The sequence below is a fragment of the Eptatretus burgeri genome, chromosome 12 (genome assembly GCF_056783735.1).
Source record: "Eptatretus burgeri isolate ZD-2024b chromosome 12, Ebu_testis_v1, whole genome shotgun sequence".
Classification (NCBI taxonomy): Eukaryota; Metazoa; Chordata; class Myxini; order Myxiniformes; family Myxinidae; genus Eptatretus; species Eptatretus burgeri.
The window spans coordinates 96606727-96633911 of record NC_140972.1 but is presented as its reverse complement, the minus strand read 5'-3'; the positions used below and the strand labels follow the sequence as shown (position 1 = coordinate 96633911).

The 27185-nt window shown below is 45.1% G+C and overlaps 3 protein-coding genes across 9 annotated transcripts in view; 1 reads left to right on the top strand and 2 right to left on the bottom strand.

Annotated features, from left to right (window-relative positions):
* LOC147016198 (casein kinase I-like) overlaps positions 1-10652 on the bottom strand; it is an 83943-nt gene extending 73291 nt beyond the window's left edge. For all 3 annotated transcript variants that reach the window (XM_085849019.1, XM_085849020.1, XM_085849021.1), the window contains exon 1: positions 10343-10652. In XM_085849019.1, the coding sequence (XP_085705145.1) occupies positions 10343-10465 (123 nt within the window). In that variant the 5' untranslated portion in view covers positions 10466-10652. The remainder of the gene's footprint in view (positions 1-10342) is intronic.
* Positions 1-27185, top strand: part of LOC147016196 (uncharacterized) — a 142726-nt gene that overhangs the window by 64597 nt on the left and 50944 nt on the right. The gene's annotated exons all lie outside the window — the stretch shown is intronic.
* Positions 17960-27185, bottom strand: part of SLC49A3 (solute carrier family 49 member 3) — a 39849-nt gene continuing 30623 nt past the window's right edge. For all 5 annotated transcript variants that reach the window (XM_085849017.1, XM_085849016.1, XM_085849015.1 and 2 more), the window contains one exon: positions 17960-23196. In XM_085849017.1, the coding sequence (XP_085705143.1) occupies positions 23015-23196 (182 nt within the window). In that variant the 3' untranslated portion in view covers positions 17960-23014. The remainder of the gene's footprint in view (positions 23197-27185) is intronic.

Here is a 27185-nt window from a genome sequence, read left to right as displayed (position 1 = left end):
CCATTTGATCTGAATTGAATTTATTTTAATCCCATTCTGAATTCAAATGAATAATAATAAAAAACGTCGTGAGTCAGGGTCAGGTGTCCAACCAAAGCAGGGTTGCATCAGAGCAGGACGTCTTGATACCCGGTCATCACTGCCAGCAGTTATAAAGTGACAGTTCCAATGAGGTCTCATTAATTACGGAACACAACAGTACTCAAACGCCACTAAAACAAGTCCTGGCAAGGGTCTGCAATCTCTGATTGCTCTTATTCTTGTTTCCTTGGTGTGGTTTCAGAGATACAGAGGTCCAAAGTTTTTTCCACTTTTCCAACATGGCTGCCACACCACATGACCTACAACATAATTATGATGAAAACATTCTACATGAGTAGTCGCACCTATGGTGAAAATGTGTCAATCCAGCAAGCGGTTGTGGAGAAAAACACAAAAGTTGTAGGCGAACAAACAAAGACAGACAGACAAACAAACAAACGGATCCAAACAGAATACCCTCTCCTTTGGTGAAGGTAAAAAATTCAATCACCTTTCTATTTCAGTTAATTTAATACAAAAAGGAAATAACTGTACTATTATTAGGATCTGGAACTTGCAAATTGACAAATTAACTCATTTTTCCTCACTTTGTGACTACTAAAAACCCCATCTGCTTCCCCCACTCCAGTTCTTTTCCTTCTGCATCCTTGTCCACCCTCCCACTCAATCCTTCCCCACATCCCTCATTTCTTAAAGTCACCCTCCATTTTATTCCTCAACCCTAATGTCGGTGTTCCCCACCCCCACCCCCCCCACTCCTCTCCTTAGATTGTTACTTTGTGCTGTTAGGGTTAATTTGAGCACCTCCACAAGCCTTGACATTGTATACAAGAAAATGAAATAAAATAAAACAAGAGGACTTGGTGGTGTAATGCTTAGAGCTTTCGCTCAAAGTCTGGAAGATGAGTGGTTCAAACTCCGATGAATCACACCGAAGACTTAAGACTTGTTCGTGCTGCTTCTTTGCTTGATGCTTAGCATCTAAAAAGGATAGAGCATGGAGAAGGCTCATGGGTTGGCATAACTTCCTCCTTAGGAAATGCCCGGCTGAGTGCGGTGTGAAAGGCAACACCGCCATTGTTGTGGTGTCACTGGTTCCCTGAGTGCACCAGGAAGCAACGTCACTTCGCCCCCCCCCCCTGGCCCAAGCTCATTGGCTATGTTTTCATTGTCCAAAAGTGTTTGTGTCTCCTGTATTCATCAATGTCCATGTGTGTGATATGCGTGTAGCAGCTCCACTACGAGCCTTTATTACATCCTGTTAAAAATAATAATAATAATAATAATAATAATAATAATAATAATAAAAAAATTTCCTATTCAGGCCATGTATCCACAGAAAAGACAAAATTAATCAGAAACTGCACTTCAAATGTGAAAATATTGACTTGAGACAAGAACAAAACTGAATGAAGATTAAGAAGAAATGTGTGTGTGCGTGTGCGTATCTCCTCCATAACTCCAAAACCATGAAACCTAGCGGTCCGAAACTTTGCATGCATACAAAGGCAACTCCAAGGCAGTGCATAAATGAAAACTGGTATTTGGGTAAATTTAAACACCCCTTTTAAAGACAATTAACTGGGTGCTCATCATGAAAAAACAAAACAAAAACAGGCTGACCCTTGGTTATCCCACTTTCCCTCGCAGGGAGCTTAAGCCGCCATTTTGTTTCGCACTGCATGAAATAAAATAAAAAAAGCCTCGCCTTGGAACTAGGATGTACTTCAACGGACTGATTAAGGTATATAATCAAAATCCACTTTCAGATTTGATGATCGAAGCATGTGGACCAATTAAATGTCAAAATCTGGAGTGAAATCTGAAAATTTAAAGAAATTAACGATTCCAATAACCAAGCATATCCACATATTTACTGTAAGCAAGCAAGCAAGGCTGTGATCCCTCCTCCTCCATATTTACACAAGAAAATGTGAAACTGCAAAAGCAATAAACTTAACTTTTTCTATTGTTTGGGAATTATATTGAGTGAAGAAAAGATTAAGGAATGTGCAGAAAGTGTAACTTCGTTGAGAGCAACGAAAATAATGAGCCAACGGGATCGCCGCCACAAATGAGTTCTCCATGGGGAAATCTCCGGAGTCAGGGAAATTCCGAATAATAATTTATTACAATGGGCGAGGAATGGTATGTGGCACGATAAAGATTTATTGGGGTGTGTTGTGCAGAGATAGGGGAGAGAGGTGTGGATAGGGGAGACACACACACACAGACACAGAAAACCCGATGAAGAGGGAGTATTGGAACAAGAAGGGAGAGGAGTTGAAGCTATGATCTCTGTACCTTTGTGCTCGATAACACGACATGCCACCAATAAGTTTCGGGGGGAGGGGGGAGGGGAGGGGGGAGATGCTCCGTGGTGCAGTACCCGACAGTGGGTGCGTCATCTCTGGCTTCAGCAGCGCGTGGAGACCGTGCTCGTGAAGGAGGGCTTGCGTATAGAAGGGGTGGTGTCCAGAGTGCGTGGATGGAGTGGAAGGCGGGACCAGGTAGGCGGGTGGGGTCGACGTCGTGTGGGCGGAGACGAGGAGGCAGAGTCCAGGCAGTTGGCAGGTCGCAGCGATGTCGACGAGGGCGAGGCGAGAGAGGCGGATTCCAGGCAGCAGGAGGCGGGTCATGGCAATGTCAACGAGGGCGAGGCCAGAGCGAGAGAGAGGCGGAGAAAGAGAAAAAGACGGAGGGACCGCTCCGACCTTTATAGGACTTGCAGCGCAGAGGGGAGGGAAGGGCCACCCCAAAGCAAAACCTCATAACCTGAATCGGGCGGTCCGATTGGCCCGACCCCTCATGTGGCCTGCTAACTTTGGCTGGAAACTGCCTCACTTCGTTTCCGGCAAGGTTATCTCAGACAGCGGCAATATTCCGCTCAACCCCACGACATGAATTGAATCGCCCACATCAAAATTGGCACGCGAATCGTCCTGAAAAAAACCCCGGGCCGTGCCCTGGCGACTGGCCGAGGGTCCCGCATGCCCGCTCGGGCGCCTGACCAGCGCCAATCAACACACCCGCTCCGTGTGCGCCAACGCGGCCCGCACCGCACAACACTCCCCGGCTCGATTGCAGCTTCACTGGCTGTGGAGACGAGAAGACGTTCACCATCCGTGGGGAATCCGCTGCTGCCAGTGAGGGATGAAGGTACATCGTTATGGATAAATCCATGCATGTTTCGCGAGCGCGTACGTGTCTGCCTTCGAGCACATTTGAAACAGTGAGTGGCGTTCGGCCATTACGCACGTGGCCAGCGCCCACGTCCGCACGACTATGCTGGTGTGTGCGCGGAGCGAACACCAATATGTATCAGATATTTGGTTGAAAAGGAACGCGCCGCTTTTACCACGCACACCCGTATCCGCCCAACGTGGCGTGAAGTCGCCTTTATCGGCCTCCGTATGCGTTTCGTGCAGCGTGGGCGTCGTGCTGGCTGTGTTTCCTGTGTTGTGAAAAACACCATTCGTGCAGCCTCTTAAGAGGTATTCATTCGTATGCCTTTTTAATGCAACCGGCAATCTGCCCCAGATCATCGGAAGCTCGAGTCGATAATCCCGGACTGCTAAGTGCACTGTATGACCCGCTGCACACGTTGGGTTTCGGGCTCGCTTGGGAACGGGGGGCTCTGCGCCATTAATGCCCGCGCAGTATCGTTTCCCCGCAACGGCACCGCACGCGCTGGCCTCCATGAGGGCCCACCTCACAGCGAAGGCGCACGTGGCTCAGATTTACCTCAGGAATAATCAGACAAAAAGAAGAGTTGGGACGAAATGATGTAAGCAAACCGAGCTATGAGATCATCGCAACCGAGATCACCGAAAGGACGCTTTGGAACCCCACCCCAACTACTTTCTCAACAATCCTCTGGAAGAATTCCACTCATTCAAGCTTGTGGGTCTCACAATCTGCCACCGATCTTTCCTGGGAAATCCACATTTCCAACCTGGCCTCCAAAGCCAGTCGCCGACTGGGAATCCTCCGTCGTGCAAAGTCCTTCCTCGGCCCACCTGAGCTCCTGACCACAAAGCTTTCGTCCGCAGCCTGATAGAGTACTGCTCTCCCCTCTGGGCTGATGCTGCTGCCTCTCGCCTTTCTCGGCTTCACGCTGTGGAAACCAAGGCATTTCGGATCATTGGCATCTCTGGCGATGAGGCTGCGTCTTTGGGCCTCTCACTCTCTCACCTCAGGTAGGTCTGTGGTCTTTCTGTCTTCTACAGTGTCTTCTCCAGCCTCGCCCCACTCTGCTCTGTCTGCGATACGTCCCCACCATATTTCCGCAGGGCGCTCAAGGTCCGCCAACAACCCCCCTCTGATAACACTACCAAAATAACAAATCACTGCTCACCTCCACTTTTTCATTCCTCTTTTTCCCCGCCTTTGGAATAAACTCCCTCACTCATTTCAATCCCAGTCTTCCCTCCAGGCCTTCAAAACAGCTGTTCACCACCACCTCTTATCGTCACCCATCCAAATCCTCGATCTTTTCTACCCCCATTAATCCACCCCAAACCCACCTCCTTCAAATTCCCTGCTTTCCTTCCTGAAAGTCCCAGTAATGTCCATCTTGTATTCCCCATGTTCCCCACCCCATCCCTCTCCCTTCCACAGATCTCCTAATGTCTCTGTTCCCCACTGTTTTGTCCTTCCCACTCCCCCCCCTCGCCTCCTCCCCCCCCCCCCTTGCTGTACGTTGTGTTTTAGCTCTCATACGAGCCTCGACCATCTCGTATGAGATGCTCTCATACGAGTGGGTACACAAAAATTTTTTATATATATATATATATATATATATATATATATATATATATATATATATATATATATATATATATATATATACATATATATATATATATATATATATATCTTCTTCTTCTTCTTTCGGCTGCTCCCTTTCAGGGTCGCCACAGCGGATCATCCGTATGATCCGCATAGTGATTTGGCACATGTTTTACGCCGGATGCCCTTCCTGACGCAACCCTGGTCGCCTCTTACGACACAGGGATATGGTACACCTATTTTAACCGGGGTATACACCGGCCCAGTATACTGGTACTCATTTCGCCGACCTCGGAAGGATGACAGGCTGAGTCAACCCCCTGGTGTATTAATACAGTGGCTCAACGGGGCTTGAACTCAGGACCTTTTGAATCCCAAGCCGCTGCCCTAACCATTGCGCCAACACCAGGCTATTTATATATATATATATATACATATACATATACATATACATATATATATATATATATATATATATATATTGTTGCGAATTCGCGTCCGCCGGCGTGTGATCGGCCACATAACTCGAATAACGACCGCGTCACCCACCGGAAGGACAATTCAGTCGTGACGCTCCGGGAACTACCGCCCGGAGCTAGTCACGGGTGGGGGTTTAACCTCACCACGATCGTGCCAATTGCCCACCCGCGCAGGATAGGGTTGCTCGCCAAATTCGACCTACCTAAGTACCTGCATGAGTGGTCGACCGGGCGATCGTACCACGCCACAGGCCGACTCCGGACACGAACTGCTTAAGCGGTTCGTTCCATATTACAGGGATAACCGAGCAGAGTTATCGTCGGCCTTGACGGTTCCGATGAATTCGCGGGCGTTTTAAACCCACTATCAATCCCTTACGTGATGCAAGATGGAGATTCAATTAAAGGAAAAGATGAAGCGAAACGGGAAAACAGTTCACACAATGCACTTTAATTCAGACACACACGGAAGCACGTATATACAGCCATACAGTCAAAATGCAACAAAAGCAAGGAAAGAGTTAAAACCGAATAAAAGGGAATTATTTACACACGCCAACACTTACACAGTTCTACCTATTGGACACGGTGCCACAGCATGCATTCAACCCGAAAGAAAGAAAGCCACCCTCATAGGCAAGGGGGCAGACAGGTCCGTAGACCAAATGTACGTGGATCCTGGAGGATCGGCCAGGTCCACGAGACCGGGGAGGTCTGACCCGCGTCCTCGTGACGCGATGGCGGGCAAGCCGCAATGTTTGCGCAGCTGCGCCCCGACTCCGTGCCCTGGTCGACGAGTCCTCTCCGCGTGCTCCGCGCGAGCGGTCTTGTTGGCACCACGTTTAGGGTGGGAGAGGAACGGGGGCACCCTCGGCATGGGGGGGGGGATGAAAAAGAAAAAGAAAAAAAATTAAATCGCCGATGCTCAGGGAGAGGGGTATGGCTGGCTGGCTAGGATCCCGCGACGAGACGAGCGACCCACACACCGCAACCTCGTTGCTGTCCGCCGTCTCCCCTGCACCTCCTCCGCAACTTCTCTCCAACTCTTCTCGAACTCCTCCCAGCTCAACTTCTCCCGAACTACTCTCGAACTCTTCCCAGCTCAACTCACGCGCTCAACTTTTCTTCCGCGAGTCACCTTGCGCTCGCAACTTTATAGGTCTCAGGAGGAGCCCATATGCAAATATTCGGATCAAAACGCGATTGGAGGCGGGGCCACGCCACCCTCTGTTCAGCCATTGGACGGAGAAAAGGGGGCGTGTGAAGCATTCTGGATCCGAATTCTCCCTCGGAAAGGCCGCCATTCGCGCTCGCGGCTCGATGCGTTTGGCACCGATGGCCGAACGGGCCCTAGACAGCCCGTCGTTCAATGTTCACAGGTGGTGCGGTTGGTAGTTGGGGTGGTGGCTGGCGTTGTGGTTGTTGTGTGAGGGTTGGAGCGTGGTTGTAGTTGGTGGCGATGGCTGGCGTGGTGGTTAAGGTGGTTGTTGTGTGAGGGTTGGAGCGTGGTTGGTTCATGGTTGTAGTTGGCGGCGATGGCTGGTGTTGTGGTTAAGGTGGTTGTTGTGTGATTGATCCAAAATAACGATAGAACAGAAAAACGGCTATCTCAAAGAGTCGCAGCCCGGATCAATCACATATTCCCTCCATACAACGGGTTTGGGATAACTACACATGAACTTACCAAGATATCTCACCTGAGGACTCTTTATGGTGTAATGCGAATTTCCGCAACAATAATATATATATATATATGCACCCGTACTCAAGGGAAGCCTGGTGTTGGCGCAGTGGTTAGGGCAGCGGCTTGGGATCCAAAAGGTCCTGAGTTCAAGCCCCGTTGGGCCACTGAATTAATACACCAGGGGGTTGACTCAGCCTGTCATCCTTCCGAGGTCGGCGAAGTGAGTACCAGTGTACTGGGCCGGTGTATACCCTGGTTAAAATAGGTGTACCATATCCCTGTGTCGTAAGAGGCGACCAGAGTTGCGTCAGGAAGGGCATCCGGCGTAAAACATGTGCCAAATCACTATGCGGATCATACGGATGATCCGCTGTGGCGACCCCTAACGGGAGCAGCCGAAAGAAAAAAAAGAAGAAGACACCCGTACTCAAGGCATGTACTCACGAACCCGAGATACTCGCTGTGACTTACATTAGAATACAGTGGGCATTGATGTACTCGCATACCCAAGATACTCGCTGTGACTTGGAATAGAATACAGTGGGCATTGATGTACTCGCATACCCAAGATACTCGCTGTGACTTGGAATAGAATACAGTGGGCATTGATGAACTCGCGTACCCAAGATACTCGCTGCGAGTTAGAATAGAATACAGCAGGCGTGCATGTACTTGCGGACCCGAGATACTCGCTGTGGCTGAGATTAGATGAAAGTGGGCATTGATGCACTCACGTACCCGAGATACTCTCTGTGACTTAGATGAGAATACAGTGGACGTGCGTGTACCCACGTACCAAGATACTCACATACCCAGGATACTCTATGACATAGAATACAGTGGGTATTGATGTACTCACGTACCCAATATACTCTGTGACTTAGAATAGAATACAGTGGGTATTGATGGACTCACGTACAAGAGATACCCTCTGTGACTAAGAATAAAATACAGTGGGCATTGATGTACTCAAGTACCCGAGATACTCTCTGTGACTGAGAATAAAATACAGTGGGCATTGATGGACTCACGTACCCAAGATACTCTCTGTGTATTAGAATAGAATACAGTGAGTATTGACGTACTCACGTACCCAAGAAACTCACGTACCCAAGATACTCTGTGATTTAGATGAGAATAGAATACAGTGGGTATTGATGTACTCACGTACCCAAGATACTCATGTACCCGAGATACTCTCTGTGTATTAGAATAGAATACAGTGGGTATTGATGTACTCACGTACCCGAGATACTCTCTGTGTATTAGAATAGAATACAGTGGGTATTGATGTACTCAGGTACCCGAGATACTCTCTGCGATTTAGAATAGAATACAGTGGTTATTGGTGTACTCACATACCCGAGATACTCTCTGTGGCTTGGATGAGAATACAGTGGGCATTGATGTACTCACGTACCCGAGATACTCTCTGTGACTTAGAATAGAATACAGTGGGCATTGATGTACTCACGTACCCGAGATACTCTCTGTGACTCAGATGAGAATACAGTGGGCATTGATGGACTCACGTTCCCGAGATACTCTCTATGACTAAATAGAATACAGTGGGTATTGATGTACTCACGTATCCAAGATGCTCTCTGTGACTGAGATGAGAATACAGTGGGCGTGCATGTATCCACGTACCCGAGATACTCACATACCCAAGATACTCTGTGACATAGAATAGAACACAGTGGGTATTGATGGACTCACGTACCCGAGATACTCTCTGTGACTTAAAATAAAATACAGTGGGCATTGATGTACTCACGTTCCCGAGATACTCTCTGTGACTAAATAGAATACAGTGGGTATTGATGTACTCACGTATCCGAGATACTCTCTGTGACTAAATAGAATACAGTGGGAATTGATGTACCATGTACCTGAGGTACTCTCTGTGACTTGGAATAGAATACAGTGGGTATTGATGTACTCACGTATCCGAGATACTCTCTGTGACTTCGATAAGAATACAGTGGGCGTGCGTGTACCCACGTACCAAGATACTCACATACCCAAGATACTCTGTGACATAGAATACAGTGGGTATTGATGTACTCACTTACCCAATATACTCTCTGTGACTTAGAATAGAATACAGTGGGTATTGATTGACTCACGTACCCGAGATACTCTGTGTATTAGAATAGAATACAGTGGGTATTGATGTATTCTTGTACCCGAGATACTCACATACCCAAGATACTCTCTGTGACTTAGAATATAATACAGTGGGTATTGATGTACTCACGTACCCAAGATACTCTCTTTGTATTAGAATAGAATACAGTGGGTATTGATGGACTCAGGTACCTGAGATTCTCACGTTCCCAAGACACTCACGTACCCAAGATACTCTCTGTGATTTAGAATAGAATACAGTGGGTATTGATGTACTCACGTACCCGAGATACTCACGTACCCAAGATAATCTGTGACTTAGAATAGAATACAGTGGGTATTGATGTACTCATGTACCCGAGATACTCACTGTGATTTAGAATAGAATACAGTGGGTATTTGATGTACTCACGTACTCAAGATACTCACGTACCCAAGATACTCAGTGATTTAGAATAGAATACAGTGGGTATTGATGTACTCACATACTCAAGATACTTACGTACCCGAGATACTCTCTAATTTAGAATAGAATACAGTGGGTATTGATGGACTCAGGTACCTGAGATTCTCACGTTCCCAAGACACTCACGTACCCAAGATACTCTCTGTGATTTAGAATAGAATACAGTGGGTATTGATGTACTCACGTACCCGAGATACTCACGTACCCAAGATAATCTGTGACTTAGAATAGAATACAGTGGGTATTGATGTACTCATGTACCCGAGATACTCACTGTGATTTAGAATAGAATACAGTGGGTATTTGATGCACTCACGTACTCAAGATACTCACGTACCCAAGATACTCAGTGATTTAGAATAGAATACAGTGGGTATTGATGTACTCACATACTCAAGATACTTACGTACCCGAGATACTCTCTAATTTAGAATAGAATACAGTGGGTATTGATGTACTCACGTACCCGAGATACTCACCTACCCGAGATACTCACCTACCCGAGATACTCGCTGTGTAAGGTGTTTATTTCGACACTTCGTCCACAGGAGTTTCATAGTTTACATTTAAACGTTACCCTCCGTCACGTCACGTACAAACGAGCCGTCTGTCCAGCCAGTCAGGCGGTTCCTTGTTCCTCACAGATGGACAAAGCCGAGATCACCACAGACAAAGAGAGTGACGGAGTGAGGACAGGCCGCCGCCCCGCACCCCAAACCTCCCCACCCGACCCGACCCCAGGCCACGTACCTCGCCGTTGGTGACGTTGATTGCCAGGTAGATGTCCCCGAACGAACCAGAACCGATTTTGCGGACCAGGCGGTATTTCCCGCCCACGATGAACTCGGACTTAGCACCACCGCCACTCGCCATCGCGGCCTAACGGACGCGTGCAGGTTTCACACAACGACCGATTTACCGCCGAACCGAACCGGCTGAGGAGGAGCGCGCACCGACGGCTGGAAGGGAAATCTGGAAATAGAATCGCAGCAAACCGCCTACACGGCCGCCATCTTAGGTCCGTGCTGTGACGCGCTGAGAATGCTGGGAATCGGGGAACAATAGAGAGGAAATGACGTCAGAGGTTGCACCGCCTCACGACGCGTGAGGATGCGTGATGTAAGAATGCGACGCGTCAAATTACGTCACACACGAAGAATCGCATTGATTCGTCAATCACTCGTTGAACTTGGTGACCCGTCAGTGTGTCCAGAAAATACACCAAATACTTCTTAAAACAACAACCGCACTTCCCAAGGCAACGTCATTCTCCGACCGATTTAACAGGTCGGTTTTAATACAAGTCCAAACCAATGTGAGTCTGTCTGTCTGTCTGTCCCTCTGTGCTAAGGGTGGACAAGGAGGCTTTTGTGCGAGGAATCTGTGAGGGGGAAGAGCATCACCTGTGGTCAAGTGATTCTCGTCCAGTTTACAGGGGAATTCGCACATTGCGTTCATCCAAGCCCATTCATCAGAGCACTGCAGTTCGAGCAGAGAGTGGTAGGCTCTTGACAGAGGAGTCCGAAGTGAAGGCCCGCTGGGCCGGTTACTTTGAGCGACTGTGCCAGGTTGATCCACCAGTTGTTGAGTTGGACGTCAAGGGTGTTATGCCCCAATTTCTGACCCTCCAATCGACCGTGATCCACCTTTGTTTGTGGAAACACAGACTGCGATGAACCGGTTGAAATGGAGTAAAGCTCCAGGGATCTGTGGCATCCATGTTGAACTTCTCAAGGCTGGTGGAAATGCTGCACTCGTGTCGTTGCATGCAGTTTTGTGCTCTGCCTGGAACACAGACATCATCCCAACTGACTGGAAAGGGGCCTTGTTGTCCCTCTCTGGAAAGGGAAGGGTGATCGATCAGGATTGCAAGAACTATCAAGGGGTGACGCTGCTCTCAGTGCCGGGCAAGGTCTTTGCTCGGATAAATCATGATAGGGTTCGCCACCATCTGCTAGAGCACCAGCGTCCAGAGCAGTCAGGCTTTACACCAGAGGTCAACAATTAACCATATCCTTGCCCATCGGATCCTCACTGAACGCAGACTAGAGTTTCGGCAGGGGCTGCTTGCAGCCTATGTTGATCTCTGTAAAGCGTTTGATTCAGTGAATCGGGATGCCCTCTGGAGGATTCTTGGTCTTCGTGGGGTGCCACCAAAACTGATCGATATGATGTCTGAACTCTACTCTGGTGCTGAGAGTGCTGTGAAATGTGGTGGTACCATCTCTGACTTATTTCCAGTTGTTACTGGAGTTTGTCAGGGGTGTGTACTGGTCCCCACACGTTCCACGACTTGTATGGACTGGATTCTAGGGAGGATGTCGGAGAGATCAAGCTGCGGTGAATCTTTTGGGAATGTCAAGTTTTCTGACCTTCATTTCGCACATGATGCGGTCATCTTTGCGGAGACTTTAGATATCCTTTTGGGGACCTCGAGGTGCTGAATGAAGAGTTGGAGCCACTGGGATTATGGGTTTCCTGGGTCAAAACTAAGATCCAGGCTTTCATGACATCTTGGATGCTGCTGTCCTGTCCTGTTTGTGATAAAAAAAAATGTTGAGGTCGTGGAGAGATTCACTTACCTTGGCAGTGATATTCATGTCTCTGCTGGCTGTGAGTCAGAGGTCAATAGACGTCTGCGTCAGGCCTGGGAGTCATGGATTCGTGGATCATGGGGTGTGGCACTGTCAGTACATGTGTGGGAGGAAGAAAGTCTGAGTCTTCAGGTCCTTGGTGCTTCCAGTCTTGCTCTATGGACGCGAGACTTGGACTCTGACCAGCGATATGAGATGGAGACTTCATTCCTTTGGAACCAGTTTTCTTCGGAGAATCCTTGGTTTTCGCTGGTCGGACGTTGTGTCCAATGAGCGGTTGTTGAGAGAGACTCAAATGAGATTTGTTACCTGCATAGTCCGTGAGTATCACCTGCGGCTGTATGCACATGTGGCTCGTTTTCCTGATGCTGATCCTGCTCACCAGATTCTCTCAGCAAGGGAGTCTCTTGAGTGGAGGAGGCCAATGGGCCGACCACGTGCCTCATGGTAGCAGCAGGTTGATCGGCATCGCAAGAAGATGGGGATGGGCCAGGTATCTGCCTGGGGGATGGCCAGACGGAGGCCCCTGGAGTACCAGCGGAAAGTGGATGCAGCGACACATTGCTCTGGCGCATGCTCCCATACCTGACCTGTATATATGGATCTACCCTTGCTGAGATGGCGACAGGTGGCAGCTCAGGTGTTTAAAACTTATTTACTGTGAGAAAATGACTGTTAACCCTATTTCGGTACATTATGGTAAATAATGTTATCCTATAAAGTTTTGTGGCGATTTACCTTAGGAGCTCAGAGGAGTAGGGTCACAAACAAACAAACAAACGTTTTGTGTGTGTATATATATATATATATATATATATATATATATATATATATATATATATATATATATATATATATATATATATATATACATCCCATCGGAGCAGCTCCGGCCTGTCCACGAGGGTCTTCCCCCCATGGCGGAACAAATCCGTTCACTATTCCACCACAGGAGGACTAGTAATGCAATTGTATGAATGAACAGGTACTCCTATGGTTGGCAGTGAGTGTCCCAGAAGCTGCAGCAGAAAGAGTGGCATTTCCATATATGGTATAATTGTGTGCTCAGCCAGTGGGTCACCCAGATAGCTCAGATGACAGAGCACCCATATGGTTCACCAGAGGACCTGGGTTCGATTCCAGGTCTTGGCACATAGTTTTCCCACAAATACATATTATGTATGTGTGCCTGGTCATTTCACAGTTCCATATTATTGCTATTTCCGAATGATGGAGCTCACTGTGGTCTTGGGAACTTTCAATACTAGAAATTCATACCTTTCCTCGGATTTATGCCTCCTCACAATTCTATCTATCGCGGAGTTATACAGACAGTTCCTTGGACTTCATGGTAGAGTTTCTGCTCTGACATGCACCGTCAACTGTGGAACCTCACAGAGAAAGGTGTGTTTCTTTCCAAACCACGTCCAATCACTTGAATTGGCCACAGGTGGATTCCAAACAAGTTGTGGAGACATCTCAAGGATGATCAAAGGAAATTGGATGCACGTGAGCTCAATTTGGAGTGTCCTCGCTAAGGGGTTGAATATTTATTGATGCAAGATATTTCAACTTTTAATTTTTTTTAACTAATTTGTAAAAAAAATTATATATACATATTTTCCCTTCATCATTACGGGGTATTTGGTGTAGATCGGTGACAAAAAAAATTAAATTTTATCCATTTTTAAATTCAGGCTGTAACACAACAAAATGTGATGAAAGTTGAGCTGTGAATACTTTCTGAAGACAATGTATATCATTTTGAAAGTCCAGTATTGGCCATGCACCACCCTGCCCTCAGGTCATCCTCCATCCCTACACATGATCTTTTCTCCCCTCATGAACCCTCAAGGGACTGAGGGACATGTCCATAAACGTTAACATGGTATATCTCCGATATTTTAGATTACCTGATGTTTGGACATTGGCAAACATTGTCGTTAACACTGGGGGAGAGCTTTTATCGTTTCCATCATATTTGTATTTTTTGTTGTTGTTGATAATAAAAATTTGTATTTTTTTGTCACGCATATTCATGATTATGAGAACCAAACTAGTAATAAAATTGGACTTCGATCTGAAAATTACTTTCAAGAATCCTGTGGTCCTCAACAGGTTAAGGTTCCCTCCCCTACCCATATGTTTGTAAGATTTTGACATCTGTTTCACTCTCCCCTCTCCATGTCCTGTTCCTTCATCCCTCGTGTCAGTGCGCTGTTGCATGACATCACTCTTGGGTTGTTGCTTTCTCTCTTCTCAACTTCATCGACGAATAATACAAACAAGGGATGCTCTGGGCCCTGGGAGGACCTCATTCTGCCCTTTGATTCCCACGCAAGATCACAACCAAAGACAATCTCATGTTTGCCATGCATTATATTGGCTGGAGAAATGAAAGTGGAAATATTTTTGTAAATCGTGAAAATCCGAGGGAATGTTTATAGATTTGATTCAGTTAAACACTTCCCTTTTCTCATAATGGGAAAAACAACGAGTTGGAAGGAACCATTACGTCATGTGGAAATGACGTCACCAGTTCCTCAATATTGCCACTGAAAAGCTGTTTACACATCATGGTCACAAACTTGCAGAAATGTCGAGATGATTGTATTTCGACCCAAAAACCTCTCCGTGTGCCTGCGGTTCTCGTCGTCTTATAAACCGTGCAGACTCGCATAGCACGGCATTGAACGAACGTTTTAAATGTGAAAACGAAACACCATCTCACATCGGACCCCTTTGGGTGGTGCTGCAATGGGCATGCTCTGAAATTGAGAGGCAGGTTTTCATTGGGTATCCTTTAAAATAGAACACTTACAACAAATCGCCATTTCATTACAAAGTAACATGAGTGTTACTTTGTAATGATGATGTCATCCATGGTTTCCTTTTTGTAAACACTTACTTGACGGTCGGCTTGCAGCAAGCCCAATTGAGGAAGAACACGAGGCACACCTCCGATGACTTTTTGAGCGCCTTGCAAAGTATGGCACTGTCATCAGTCCCAGCAAGCGCCAGTTTGGGGTGCCATCACTCACCTTCCTCAGCCACATCGTAGACAGACACAGTATCTGCCCACTGGAGGAGGAAGTCAAAACCATACAAGCCTTTCTTGTACCCACATCATTGCACAAGTTGAGGGAGTTTCTTGGCCTTGTGATTTTTTTACAGGTGTTTCATCCCGAACTGTGCAGATGTATCTCATCCATTGCTGGACATGCTATGTTAGAGGAATAAAAAAATTTAAAAATCAGATTATCATCCTCGATGAAAACTATTTCTTACTTCGAAGAGGTGAAAGTGAGGTTGGCTGAGGCCACACATATTGTTCATCCCAAAGGCTGAAGCACCACTATGCTTCTTCGTCGATGCCTCGGACATAGGAGTATTGCAGGAGAATGTAGATGACGTCTGGCAACTACATTTTTTTTTCTCGAAGCATTTTCAACCTGCAGATACCAGATATAGCATGATTGGGAGAGAACTTCTAGCAGCCTACCTGGGTGTAAAACACTTTTGGCATATGCTAGAAGGGAGGGCATTCTCTGTCTATACGGACCACAAGCATTTGACCGATGCTCTCAATTCAGGACACCATCGTCACTTGCCAAGAGAAGTACGATATCTTGATTTCATCTCCCAGTTCACAACAGACTCGAGAGACATTGGTGGCAAAAACAACTCTGCAACAGATGCACTCTCCCGATTCGGCGTAAATGTTCTAGATGCATCTAACATCATCGATTTCACTTCCATAGCTGAAGCCCAACAGCGTGATGAGGAGCTGCAAAGGCTGTGAACCAATTCAACATCACTCCAGTTCAAAGAGGTACTACTCCTCACTTCTGAGGGTAGGATTGTCTGTGATGTTTCCGCAGGTGATCCTCACCCATACATCCCATAGCGAGTATCGACGAGCAGTTTTTGACGCTCTACACAATTTGTCTCACACTGGCATCAGAGCCACTCAACATTTCGTGACTCGGCGTTTTTCCTGGCAGGAAGTGAATCATGATGTCAGAGACTGGTCCAGAACTTGTTTGGCATGTCAGATCCAAAATACATCGATACCAGATTCGACCATGTTCACATTGATCTTGTTGGACTACTACCTCCATCAGAGGGCAGTACATACCTGCTAAACATGCATCGATTGTTTTACTCGTTGGCCGGTCGCAATACCCATCTGTGACCAGACAGCCAAGACGTTGGCACAAGCATTCATTTTTCATTGGGTAACTACGTCCGGTGCACCCTCAACAATAACCATAGACCGAGGTCGTCAGTTTGAATCAGCACTTTTCCAAGCTCTGTCTGATCTACTTGGCAGTAGGGGAACCCGAACCACAGCTTATCACCTGTCACCTAATGGGCTCGTGGAATGATTCTATCTACAGTTGAAAGAGTCTCTGAAAGCCCATGCAAGTGGGAGATGGATGGAATCTTCTCATCACCTTGTTAGGTATCCAAACTGTAGTTCAGGCTGACCTAGGGTGCTGTGCTGTCAAGTTAGTTTCTGGAACAACGCTCAAGTTGCCAGGACAGTTTGTAGCACCTACTGTAGTCAGTTTAATCACGACTTGGATTCAAGCAACTATGTAAAGACTATGGATGCACATGAGAAGCCTGAAGCCTACACCCACCAGGCTACAGCAAAGGCAAACCCAGACTGATTCAGACAAAGTTGTACTCATATCATGGTTTTGTGCGACATGATGTGGTGAGGTCTGAAAAAAGCACAGGTAAAACAGACAGACGGAGAGCAAAACTATAATCCCCTCTGGTGAAACTGATTGGGGACAAATTACCACATCCTTTGCTCATTAATTAGAACAAAGATTTCCAATGAGTACAGCATGATGCAAACTGTCATACTCCAGAGCATCCACCTGGTTGTTACCTGTACAGGAACTGCGACATGGTGTCAGAGCTTATAATGATTTCACTCCATCTGCACTTGCTCGCAACCTTTCACATGCATTCGGGTAGCAACACTTGTTTTTTCTGTTGTTATTGAAAAGCAATAACTTCACCATAACGCACGACAAGTCGGTAAATATGTTTTTATCATCGTTTTCCAAAGCATTAAAATCTTTTCTTGGTGGAACATGGCATAGATCGGTGTTTACTGCATCACAAAAGGATCCTGCTCACAATAACACAATGCACACACCAGCACGAGCTCATACCACTTCTCTTTACATACAAGATCTAAGCTCATGGAAGAGCAAAAAGAGAAAAAGGCAACAGACTTGACGATGGGGCAGTAGTTGGACATGATAAACAAGGGAATGAATGAACAGAAAAAGAGAGAAAGGGGAATTGGGAGAGAACATGATAACCAGCCAAGTTATGGGTTGTGTGAGGAAAGGTTAATGGGTATAGGAAAGATTGTGGAACAAACGATATGGTGATACACTGTCAGTTTGAAGACCTGGAAGGAAAAATGGGATCGAACAGTCTCAGGCAGATGGTTCCACAAACTGGAGCAAGGAGGAACAGAAGAGTTGAGGTGTACGGTACACCTGGATTTTGGAATGTGAAGCAGGAGGGGATTAATTGAAGAGCAGGACTGTCCTGGTGGAGCTAGGGAGGGAGGAAGGTCAGAGGGCTGAGACACTAGAGGGAGCTTGACTGAGGGAGACATGGAAAAAAAAGAGGGGACATGTTTACAAAAACGATGCACAACTCAGATTAAAATAATTAAGAATACTACACGAGTAACATTATTACAACAGACTCAATCTCATTACCAAGCATGAGCACCGAGTGCATCAAAAACACAATTTTATTCCACATTGTGCAGTTTATTCATCTTCCAATCAAACTTTTTAAACATGAAGGAAACATTTTCAACTGGAGTTCATCGAATACCCTTACCCTGTGCAATATTGAGAAACAAGAACATGAGGCCTGCGAACAACAAATTTGATTGGTTGTGATGATTTAAAATGCCATAATATTTTGTCCAAATCCTGTTGCACGGAAGGATTTGAAAATGCCAAAAAGGTGATTTGTGTTCCATAGTGTTCAAGTATATAATTCAATTGAAATAAAATAAAGATTTTAAAGGCTGGAAAAAGACATTCTGGAAGTCTACCACCACCATTGATGCAGCATCTTTGACACCACCTTATTGGACACATCAGTTCTTTGTGCCTGTTGTTTATGCCCTTTAACGGTATAAAAGCCCATCAAAAATGACAGGTTGGAATTATTTTGTTCGAAATATTCAAGGAGACGGGAAGATATGATGTTTCAATTCGAAGCAAGAAAAAACAAAATGTTATTTTAAAACACTACATGTACAGATGTGATCCTATTTTCTTTATCTTCTGGGATATTCCATTTCGACAGTGCAGCCTCGTGAGTGTGCCATAGTGTGAAGCCTCGGCCTAGCGTGAGGTGTGCTTATTTCTTCTTAATTTATGAGACATCCTACAGATGTAAATGAACACTCGTTTTGCTCTGTTTTTCACATCGCGTGCAGTGAATTTCACCTTCCTGTTCCTTGTATTTGTTGTTATTTAAGAAAACGCTTCTGCACACCGCCCATGAGGCCCGGTCGCAAGTCACCGTCTACAATTCCAATAGAACAGACATAATTACGCATTTATTAAAAATGTTTTTCGACTTTTTTTTAATCCTGAAAAATAGACCGTAGTGAACACAGTCGTGTTAAAAGATTGGCCTTTAATTAAAACCCTTAAATCGTCCTTATATGAAGAGGGACAGACAAATACACACTGTTTATATAGGTAGATGACATCCTTAAAAACAGTAAGTTTTCTGTTTGGAATGATTTTAAATTTTGTTAGACTGGCAGGCTGGCAGGCAGGCCGGCAGAGTAAAACAAAAAGTTCTCCTCTCTGTGCGTGCACGATCAGAACAAATTCGGATCCAAAGTAGTGTTAAACTACAGGTTCGTTTTCCAATTTGTGTTCAAAATATAATTCAATTTAAACCAAGTTGTTACTCAATCATAAACTGACGTTTATGGACAGACTAGACAGACCAAAGTGAACCAATTGCTTAACGCCGCTTTTCGCTTTGCACATGCAGAGCAACAAGTTTTCAAGCCTCTCATTTATCATTCTTTTATTAAAGCGACATAAAATTTCCAGTCCATCTTGGCACAACCAGTCCGCAGCACAATCGCACAAACAAAACTGTTGGAGAAAACTTTCACCTTCCTACCTGAGTGTTAATGTCATCATAAGTCTTCAATCAACCAAATCTCAGCCTTTTGGTTTGGACTGTTTGGCCTTCTCATCCAAGCTCATGACACATGGTGCTGGGATTCAGGTTCAAATCCTATTATATATCCTATGTGCATCTTGTCCTGCACGTGTGTTATATTAAAACTCCCCCATGAGCCAAAGACAGTGTTAGAAGGGAAAGGAAACATTTCATGTTTGCACAAAACACAAGATTCTGTCAAATCACCAAAACAAACACCGTGTTCTACTTGGATGGTTTGAGAAGAAAATGATTAATAACAAACAGTTGCCTAGAAATTGTTTACATTTATAAGCAAATTCCACAAAATGCAACATTAAAACAAGATCAGATTGAAGGCCGACATTCAATTATTAATCCACAAACATCCCTTTATTTGGGCAGTGTACAGGCAACAGACCGTTGCCTCTACCGCTCCCGAAAAAAAAATAATAACCCTGGTTACGTACATGAAGCAAAAATATACGTACTGCTTACTTGCATATATAATACTGTTAACGAGTCTGGAACCCATCGCACACAACAGCCAGAGTCCTTATAGATCAGTTATATCGGTAAGTATGTGTTTCTAGTTAGGGTCCCGTCCCTTGTCTAATGCGTAATTAATTGTACGTGCGCTGCGAAGTTGTTTTATAGTCAGGTCTTTAAATCATTAGATCTGACAAACCATTCACGGCTCCTCCACTGAACTAGCGCTTTACAGCGCATTCACACTCCTCCACTGAACTAGTGTTTTACCACACCACCCCTCCCTGTCCAACCAAGCACACAGACCAGGCTCCCTTTGGAGGTTCTTGTTCTGGTGTTCGGATTCGTGTTCGGGTCGTGGGTTTGAGTCCCACTGTGTATTCGGCGGTTCTGGTTCGAGTTTGTTTTCATGCTCGTGTTGGCGTCGGAGCTTGGTTGTGTGTCGGAGCCTGAGGAGGATCACTAGCTTCGCCTGCCTTGCCGCCTCCTCGCTTGTTTTGCCATCCGGATCGTGCTGGAATCTTCTGCTCTACTCCTGGTGCCTTCGTCCTTGACGCCACGTGGAAGCTGTGGGTTTGAGTCCTGCCACTGAGCCAGATGGTCAAAGACCAAACGAGATGGACAAGTCCAAGCACAGGCTCTGGTCTCCAGCTCACCTTTCCTCGAGCTGGAAGCCCTGAATAAAGACCCGACGGGGTCCATTACTTTGGGTGTGTGTCTGTATGTGGGCCCGTCTCTAAGTAGAACTGTTAAGTGCTTTTGCTCACTGTATATTGCCTGCCTGATATTCGGATAACTCTGCCCTGACGTGCTCCCCTCGTCCCCCAATTATTGTTGTTAATAAATTCCCCTCTTGTTGAATGAAACACCTCGTTCTTCATCATTTCTGCCATTGGTTTGCCACGGTGCGTATTGGGGATTAGGAAGGCTGTTGCCGTAATTGTGCATTTGGACCGACGGGCCTCGGTAACCATCCGCTCGGGTGACACATGGTTTGAGCACGGTAACGGCTCGTCCCCCTCGAGGCCTGCCGAGGGTGTGGTTCCCCGGTAGTTTGACTAGGTGGTTATTGAGGTATATTGAAATTAGGCAATTCACCCTACCCCACGCGGTCGAATTATTGGCGATTCATGGTCCTGTAAGGGACCTGTATCTTCGGCCTTATCCGAGGGTCACGACCTAAATTCCGGTGTGTTCGGTGGAGCCGACTCTACTGCTTCCCCTAGCGGTCATGCTCACCACCGAGACCCGGCCCCACAACACCTCCTGCTTACAATTCCAATTGCACACCACCCCTACCCACCCTCTAAAGGAAGAAAATGCCAAGATCAGCAAAACTTTTTTTTTTCTTCAAAACTTGATAGAATTAAGTGAAGCTTGCACAGGCACAACTTCAAGGTGCCCTCATTAATTCCTGAAAGTTTCAGCTTCCTCGGTCAAATCCTCTCGGAGGAGCAGGGGAAACACACTGTTGTGGTGCCAGATTCGGGGGCGGGGAACGACCGCCAGATGGAGCGGTTGGGCCGTCTCCCACCGAACACCCGGAATTGAAGGTCGTCATTCCGGATAACTCTGAAGTCGACGGGTCGCTTAATGGACCATGGACGCCAATATTTCGACCGCGTGGTTAGAGTCTTTTTGTCTGATTCAGATTTGTGCATTTGGACCGTGCATTAGTACATTCAGTGAGGCCTCACGATAACTCAAACCCGAACCATGCTTTGCCAATGAGAGAAAGCACAGAAAATGAGCTGGTACATTTAACATGGGGTTTATTCACAATAATCAGGAAAGGAGACACAGAGCAGAGTTAATCCGACTAAATTGCAATGTACAATAAGCATGGCACTTATGCAATTCTACTTATAAGACTGGCCACAGACAGACGCACACACCCAAAAAGAAAATGGAGCCAACTGGCCTTTATTCAGACCCTCCAGCCACAGAGGATAGGCAAGCTGGGGCTAGAGTTTGGTCGGGTACCTGGCTGCCTCGTGCGATCTGGCCAACCCGCACTTGTGAGCTCGGAGTCCGTTAAAGGGATCGGGATCCCCAGCTCGAGCGCTCCACATGAACCACAATCCAACGAGCGCACAAGAACCACCACGGTGGGACTCGAACCCACAGCCAGAATCCAGCGAGCAACCAGGATCCTTTGGAAGACCAGCCACCAACGAACGACGACGATGACCAGGGAACGAAGACCGGAACCAAGATGAGCAAGGCACTTCCGAAAAAGGACTCCCACTCGTCTTTGAGCGCCTCGCGATTCTTTTTATCCCCCCCCCCCCCGTGTGGGGTGGAGGGATCAGTTTCTCTGGTAACCCGCCTCCGGATTGGACGAGGGGTTTCGGGTGTCATGGTGGCCAGCCGTGATTGGAGGAGGGGCGTGTCGGCGTCTCGGTGCTCCTCCCCCGAGAGAGGCTCTTTTCTCTTCCCCAGTGTCGACAGGGGAGACATTCTTTTTTGATGGGGCAGAGTCAGAGCTCCGAGGCGAGGGGGCTCCGCCTACATCCATAGTCAGAAACACGTGCGTAATGGCGCCGTGGTGGGAAGTGAAGGTTGGGCGGGTGAAGCGCTTGTTCGCCCGCAGAGTGGGAGGAGGAGTGAAGTGAGGGTTTTGTTGGCATTGACAGATTTAAAAAACTCTGACTATAAAAGAAACCCACAGCACACACATGAAATTAACTCATTAGACATAGTGGAGGGATTCTGATTATCCACATATACTTAACGAAATAACTTAACTATGGGACTGCTGACTGTGTGCAAAAGGCTTCCAAATTCGTAACAGTACAACATACGTACTTTCCCTTCATCATATAGATATTAATTAAAAAACATCTGCGTGCCTTTTCGTGCAAAAAAATATACTTTAAAAAACCCATTCTGCAAATAATCAAATACCTTGTTGACATTAAGTGGTAGTGCAATAATGATGTGTAAATTTATTCTCTGGCTAAAGGGAAACAAAAACACTTTTAAAAATCTTTTAAAGATTGTAAAAGTAAATGGCAAACGTGAACTTGGCATGTAAACAAGGTGGGAGACCAAGAGTCTATACCACCCATTAACACAGAGGAAACACAGGGCTCAATTCCCATCTTAAATAGTCCTTCTACGGTTCCCAAATGCCAGTTTGGTCCAAATGGGCAGATGTCGTCGCCGGAAGAGGTTCATGCGGCTCATGCAGGTGTCGATATTCTTCTTCGGCTTTTCTACGTCGCAACTCGGCACGGAACAACAGTGTGAAAATGCTGCTGGCGAGTACGCAGACCCCAGCAAACACCAACATAGACACTGTTGAACACAAGCACATGCACACACGCATGCACGCCCCACACACACAGCTTCCAGTTAGTCTCTCCGATACGAAAATTGAAGCTTCTCATGCTTGCCCAACCAAACAGCGACGGCGTTCTGGTACATGAAACCAAACACAGTCCTGTATCGCTGCACTTCCCTTCCCTTCATGTACGAGGGGGAGTCAATCAGTAACCTTAAAATGGCGATATAAATTTGAGAATGTAATCTGTGTAGTTGGAGACGACATATGTTATATTTATGGGTAAGAATCATGTTCTGCCTGTTTTAGATCTGGCAACATTGAGTGCATGACATCAGTGGAGCAGTTCCAAGATGGCAGCTCCCTTCGAATATTGCATCTCCATTCTGCGATGGATTTCACTGGGATTCACACCTTCACTTCCCAAGAAACGGATGATTGAACATTGCTCCTCCCTGGTGCATGCTTCTTAGGGAGCCACCATCTTGGAACTCCTCCACCAACGTCATACGCTCAATGTTGCCAGATCTAAAATAGGCATAAACAAGACTCTTATCCATGGATGTAACATATGTCGTCTACAATGACACACATTACATTCTCAAATTTATATCTCCATTTTTATGTTAATTATTGACTGCCCCTCGTAGATAAATAACAATATAGCTCTGTTGATGAAATTTCTCCAAAATTAGCATAATTGGTCTGAGGGTGATAAAAACAATAAAGTGTTAATTAAAACATGATATTAAAATAAATGTATTAAATCTGAAATGGAAAATGTACTCAAATATGGAATATTTCTTTGTGCTTGAACATGTATCTATTTTAATTTTAATTGACACTAGACGACCCGTGAATCCGTTGGGTTCTTGTTGTGACAGCGGTTGATGAAAAAAATCATTTCAAGAAAAAAAATTAGATCTAGCGAACTATACCGCTGAGGTTGTTTGCATTGATCAAATAATCCCGAAGAGTACTTGACTGAATCTGGAATTCATTAAAAAATTTTTTTTTTCGTTGCCCGATTTGAACGAAACTTGATACTGCACACCACAGGAGAATGGTGAGTAAGGTGGGGCTAAACTTTTTGCGCTATCCTGTACCGTTTTGGCTGTATTTCGGGAACATACATACATACATACATACATACATACATACAAGATGAGAGTTTTAGTAATATATAGATAGATAATCATATCTTTCCTTTGTACTGAAAGATGATCAACCTGACTCGTAAAGATATGATAAGCAGGCGGACCTTTCAAATAAGCTGAATTCTGTAAAAAAAAAAATTGCCTGTTATTACCTTCGCAAACTTCGTTTGACGAAGGTATTGTATTGACCCCTGTGTATTTATTTATTGGTAAATATGTGTGCGGACAACATTGCGCAAAAACTGCTGGACCGATTTGCATGAAATCTTCAGAGATGATGTGCAGTTACTCAAGGACGCCAGGCGAAGCTTTTGGGAGCAATCGGATTAAAGGTCAAGATCACGGTCACGAAAAGGTCAGAATCGTTTTTTCGTCATAACGCGGTCAATTTTTATCCGAACGAGACAAAACCAACACCAAAATGTTCATTATTCAATTCTACATTCTAGGCTATGCCACATGAAAGTGTGGCGTAATTACCCTAGGTAGCGGTTGGGGGTCAAAGGTCAAGGGGGTCACCACAAAGCATTTTTCATTGGGCAGCGTCGTGGACAACATTACGCAAAAACGACTTAGCAGATCGTCATGAAATTTTTTGGACTTGGTTGACATCATGAGAGGACAAATCGATTAGATTTTGGGAGCGATCGGATCAAAGGTCAAGGTCAAGGTCACAAAAAGGTCAAAATCGTTTTTTTGCGATTAAAGTGTCAATTTTGTTCCGATTTACATCAAATTAAGTCCAAAATGTTCAGTATTCAAATCCCGATCCACTGATATAGCGTATGGTATAGTGTTTGCAACCCTAGTTAGTCTGTGGAAGTCAAAGATCAAGGGGGTCACCAAAATGGAGTTTTTGATTGGGAAGCGTTGTGGACAACATTACACAAAAACCACTTCGCAGATTGTCATGAAATTTTGTGGATGTGTTTGGCATCATGAGAGGACAAATCGATTAGATTTTGGGAGTGATCGGTTCAAAGGTTAAGGTCAAGGTCACAAAAATGTCAAAATCGTTTTTTCGCGATTAAATTGTCAATTTTGTTTTGATTTACAGCAAATTAACTCCAAAATGTTCAAAATTAAATTCCCCATCCTCTAATATGACACATGGTATAGTACTTTTGTCACCCAAGGCAGCGGTTGGGGGTCAAGGGTCAAGGGGGTCACACAAATTCACATTTATATCGGAAAGCGTTGTGGACAACTTAACGCAAAAAAACAAAACGCAGAGAGGCTTTAATTGTTTTGGATTTGTTTGGCATCATGAAAGGACAAATCCATTAGATTTTGGGAGCAATCGGATCAAAGGTCAAGGTCACAAAAAGGTCAACATCATTTTTTCATGATGAAAACGGTTAATATGTTTCCGATTTACATCAAATTAACTCCAAATTGTTCAGTGTTCAATTCCCCATCTTCTGAAATGACACAAAGTATAGTACTATTGTCACCCTAGGTAGCGGTTGTGGGTCAAAGGTCATGGGGGTCATGAAATGCATATTTGTATTGAGATGCGTTGTGGACAACTTAATACTAAGGTAATAACTAGAATATATCTCTGTCTCTAAACTGTGTGTCTGTTGATGCAACAAGGGCCATAAGGGCCTGACCAAACTTGGTTACCAAGTAAAATACAACAAATTTTCATTAAGGAGAGTTGGTATAGTTTGATATGCACATAGCTTCGCTCATGGTTTAGTAAAAGGAGTTTTACTTTCTTGTTTAATTAGACGCCAATTAAAATGACGTTTTTGTCCTCGCTCGGATTTGAAAACATGATCTACTTGATCCAGGTCGTGTCTGCGTGGTCAGTGACATTCGACCGAATCCGACCCTACAAGCTACAGATTTCGGCACTCGGGACAACGAATCACCTAAAAATGTCATAATCGTAATAGTTCTAATAACAAAATCCTTTCACAAAATCCGGATCATGGACTTTAAATTTGCGAAATTCTCGAGCAGATTTAGTGGAATTTTAGTTCCTCATTTCACTCTCATGCCATGTTCAAACTAGTGGCTGCGGCGAAGGTATGTGCTCTACGAGTGCCCATTCTAGTTTAAATATATTTTACTTACTAAGGGATTTTATGAAATGATAGACATAAGGTACCAGCAAGCTTGATAGAAGAATGTTATTGCAACTCAACTTGAATGATGGTCCAAGGAAATATCCAGACGTATTCACTAAACTCTGATTGCTTCATATATATATATATATATATATATATATATATATATATATATATATATATATATATATATATATATATATATATTTACCTAGTCTGCTAAAGAAGCGGATTGAACTTTTCCCCTTCCATTCCATAAATTGTATGTGATCCATCAATGTACCCAAAGGATTTCAGTTTTGATGTCATTCTGTGCTGGGAGAGATTTTACACATCTGGTCTTGAAATATATGCTACAATCCTTCAAAATTAGGCTGATTGCTGCACCAAAGCGGAAAATGATTTCCACCTGGAAATACATCGATCTGACAAACTGTGGCACCAGCGTTTATAATGACAAAGAGCTGCGTCTCACTGAACACTATATCTATATATTACTAAAACTCTCATCTTGGATGTTCCCGAAATACAGCCAAAACAGTACACGATAGCGCAAAAATTTTACGGCCACCTTACTCACCATTCTCCTGCGGTGTGCAGTATCAAGTTTCGTTCAAATCGGGCAACAAAAAAAAATTATTAAAAAATCAATTCCCGATTCAGTCAAGTACTCTTCGGGAGAATTTGATCAATGCAAAAAACCTCAGCGGTATAGTTCGCTGGAGCTATCTTTTTTTTTTTCTTGAAATGATTTTTTTCATCAACCGCTGA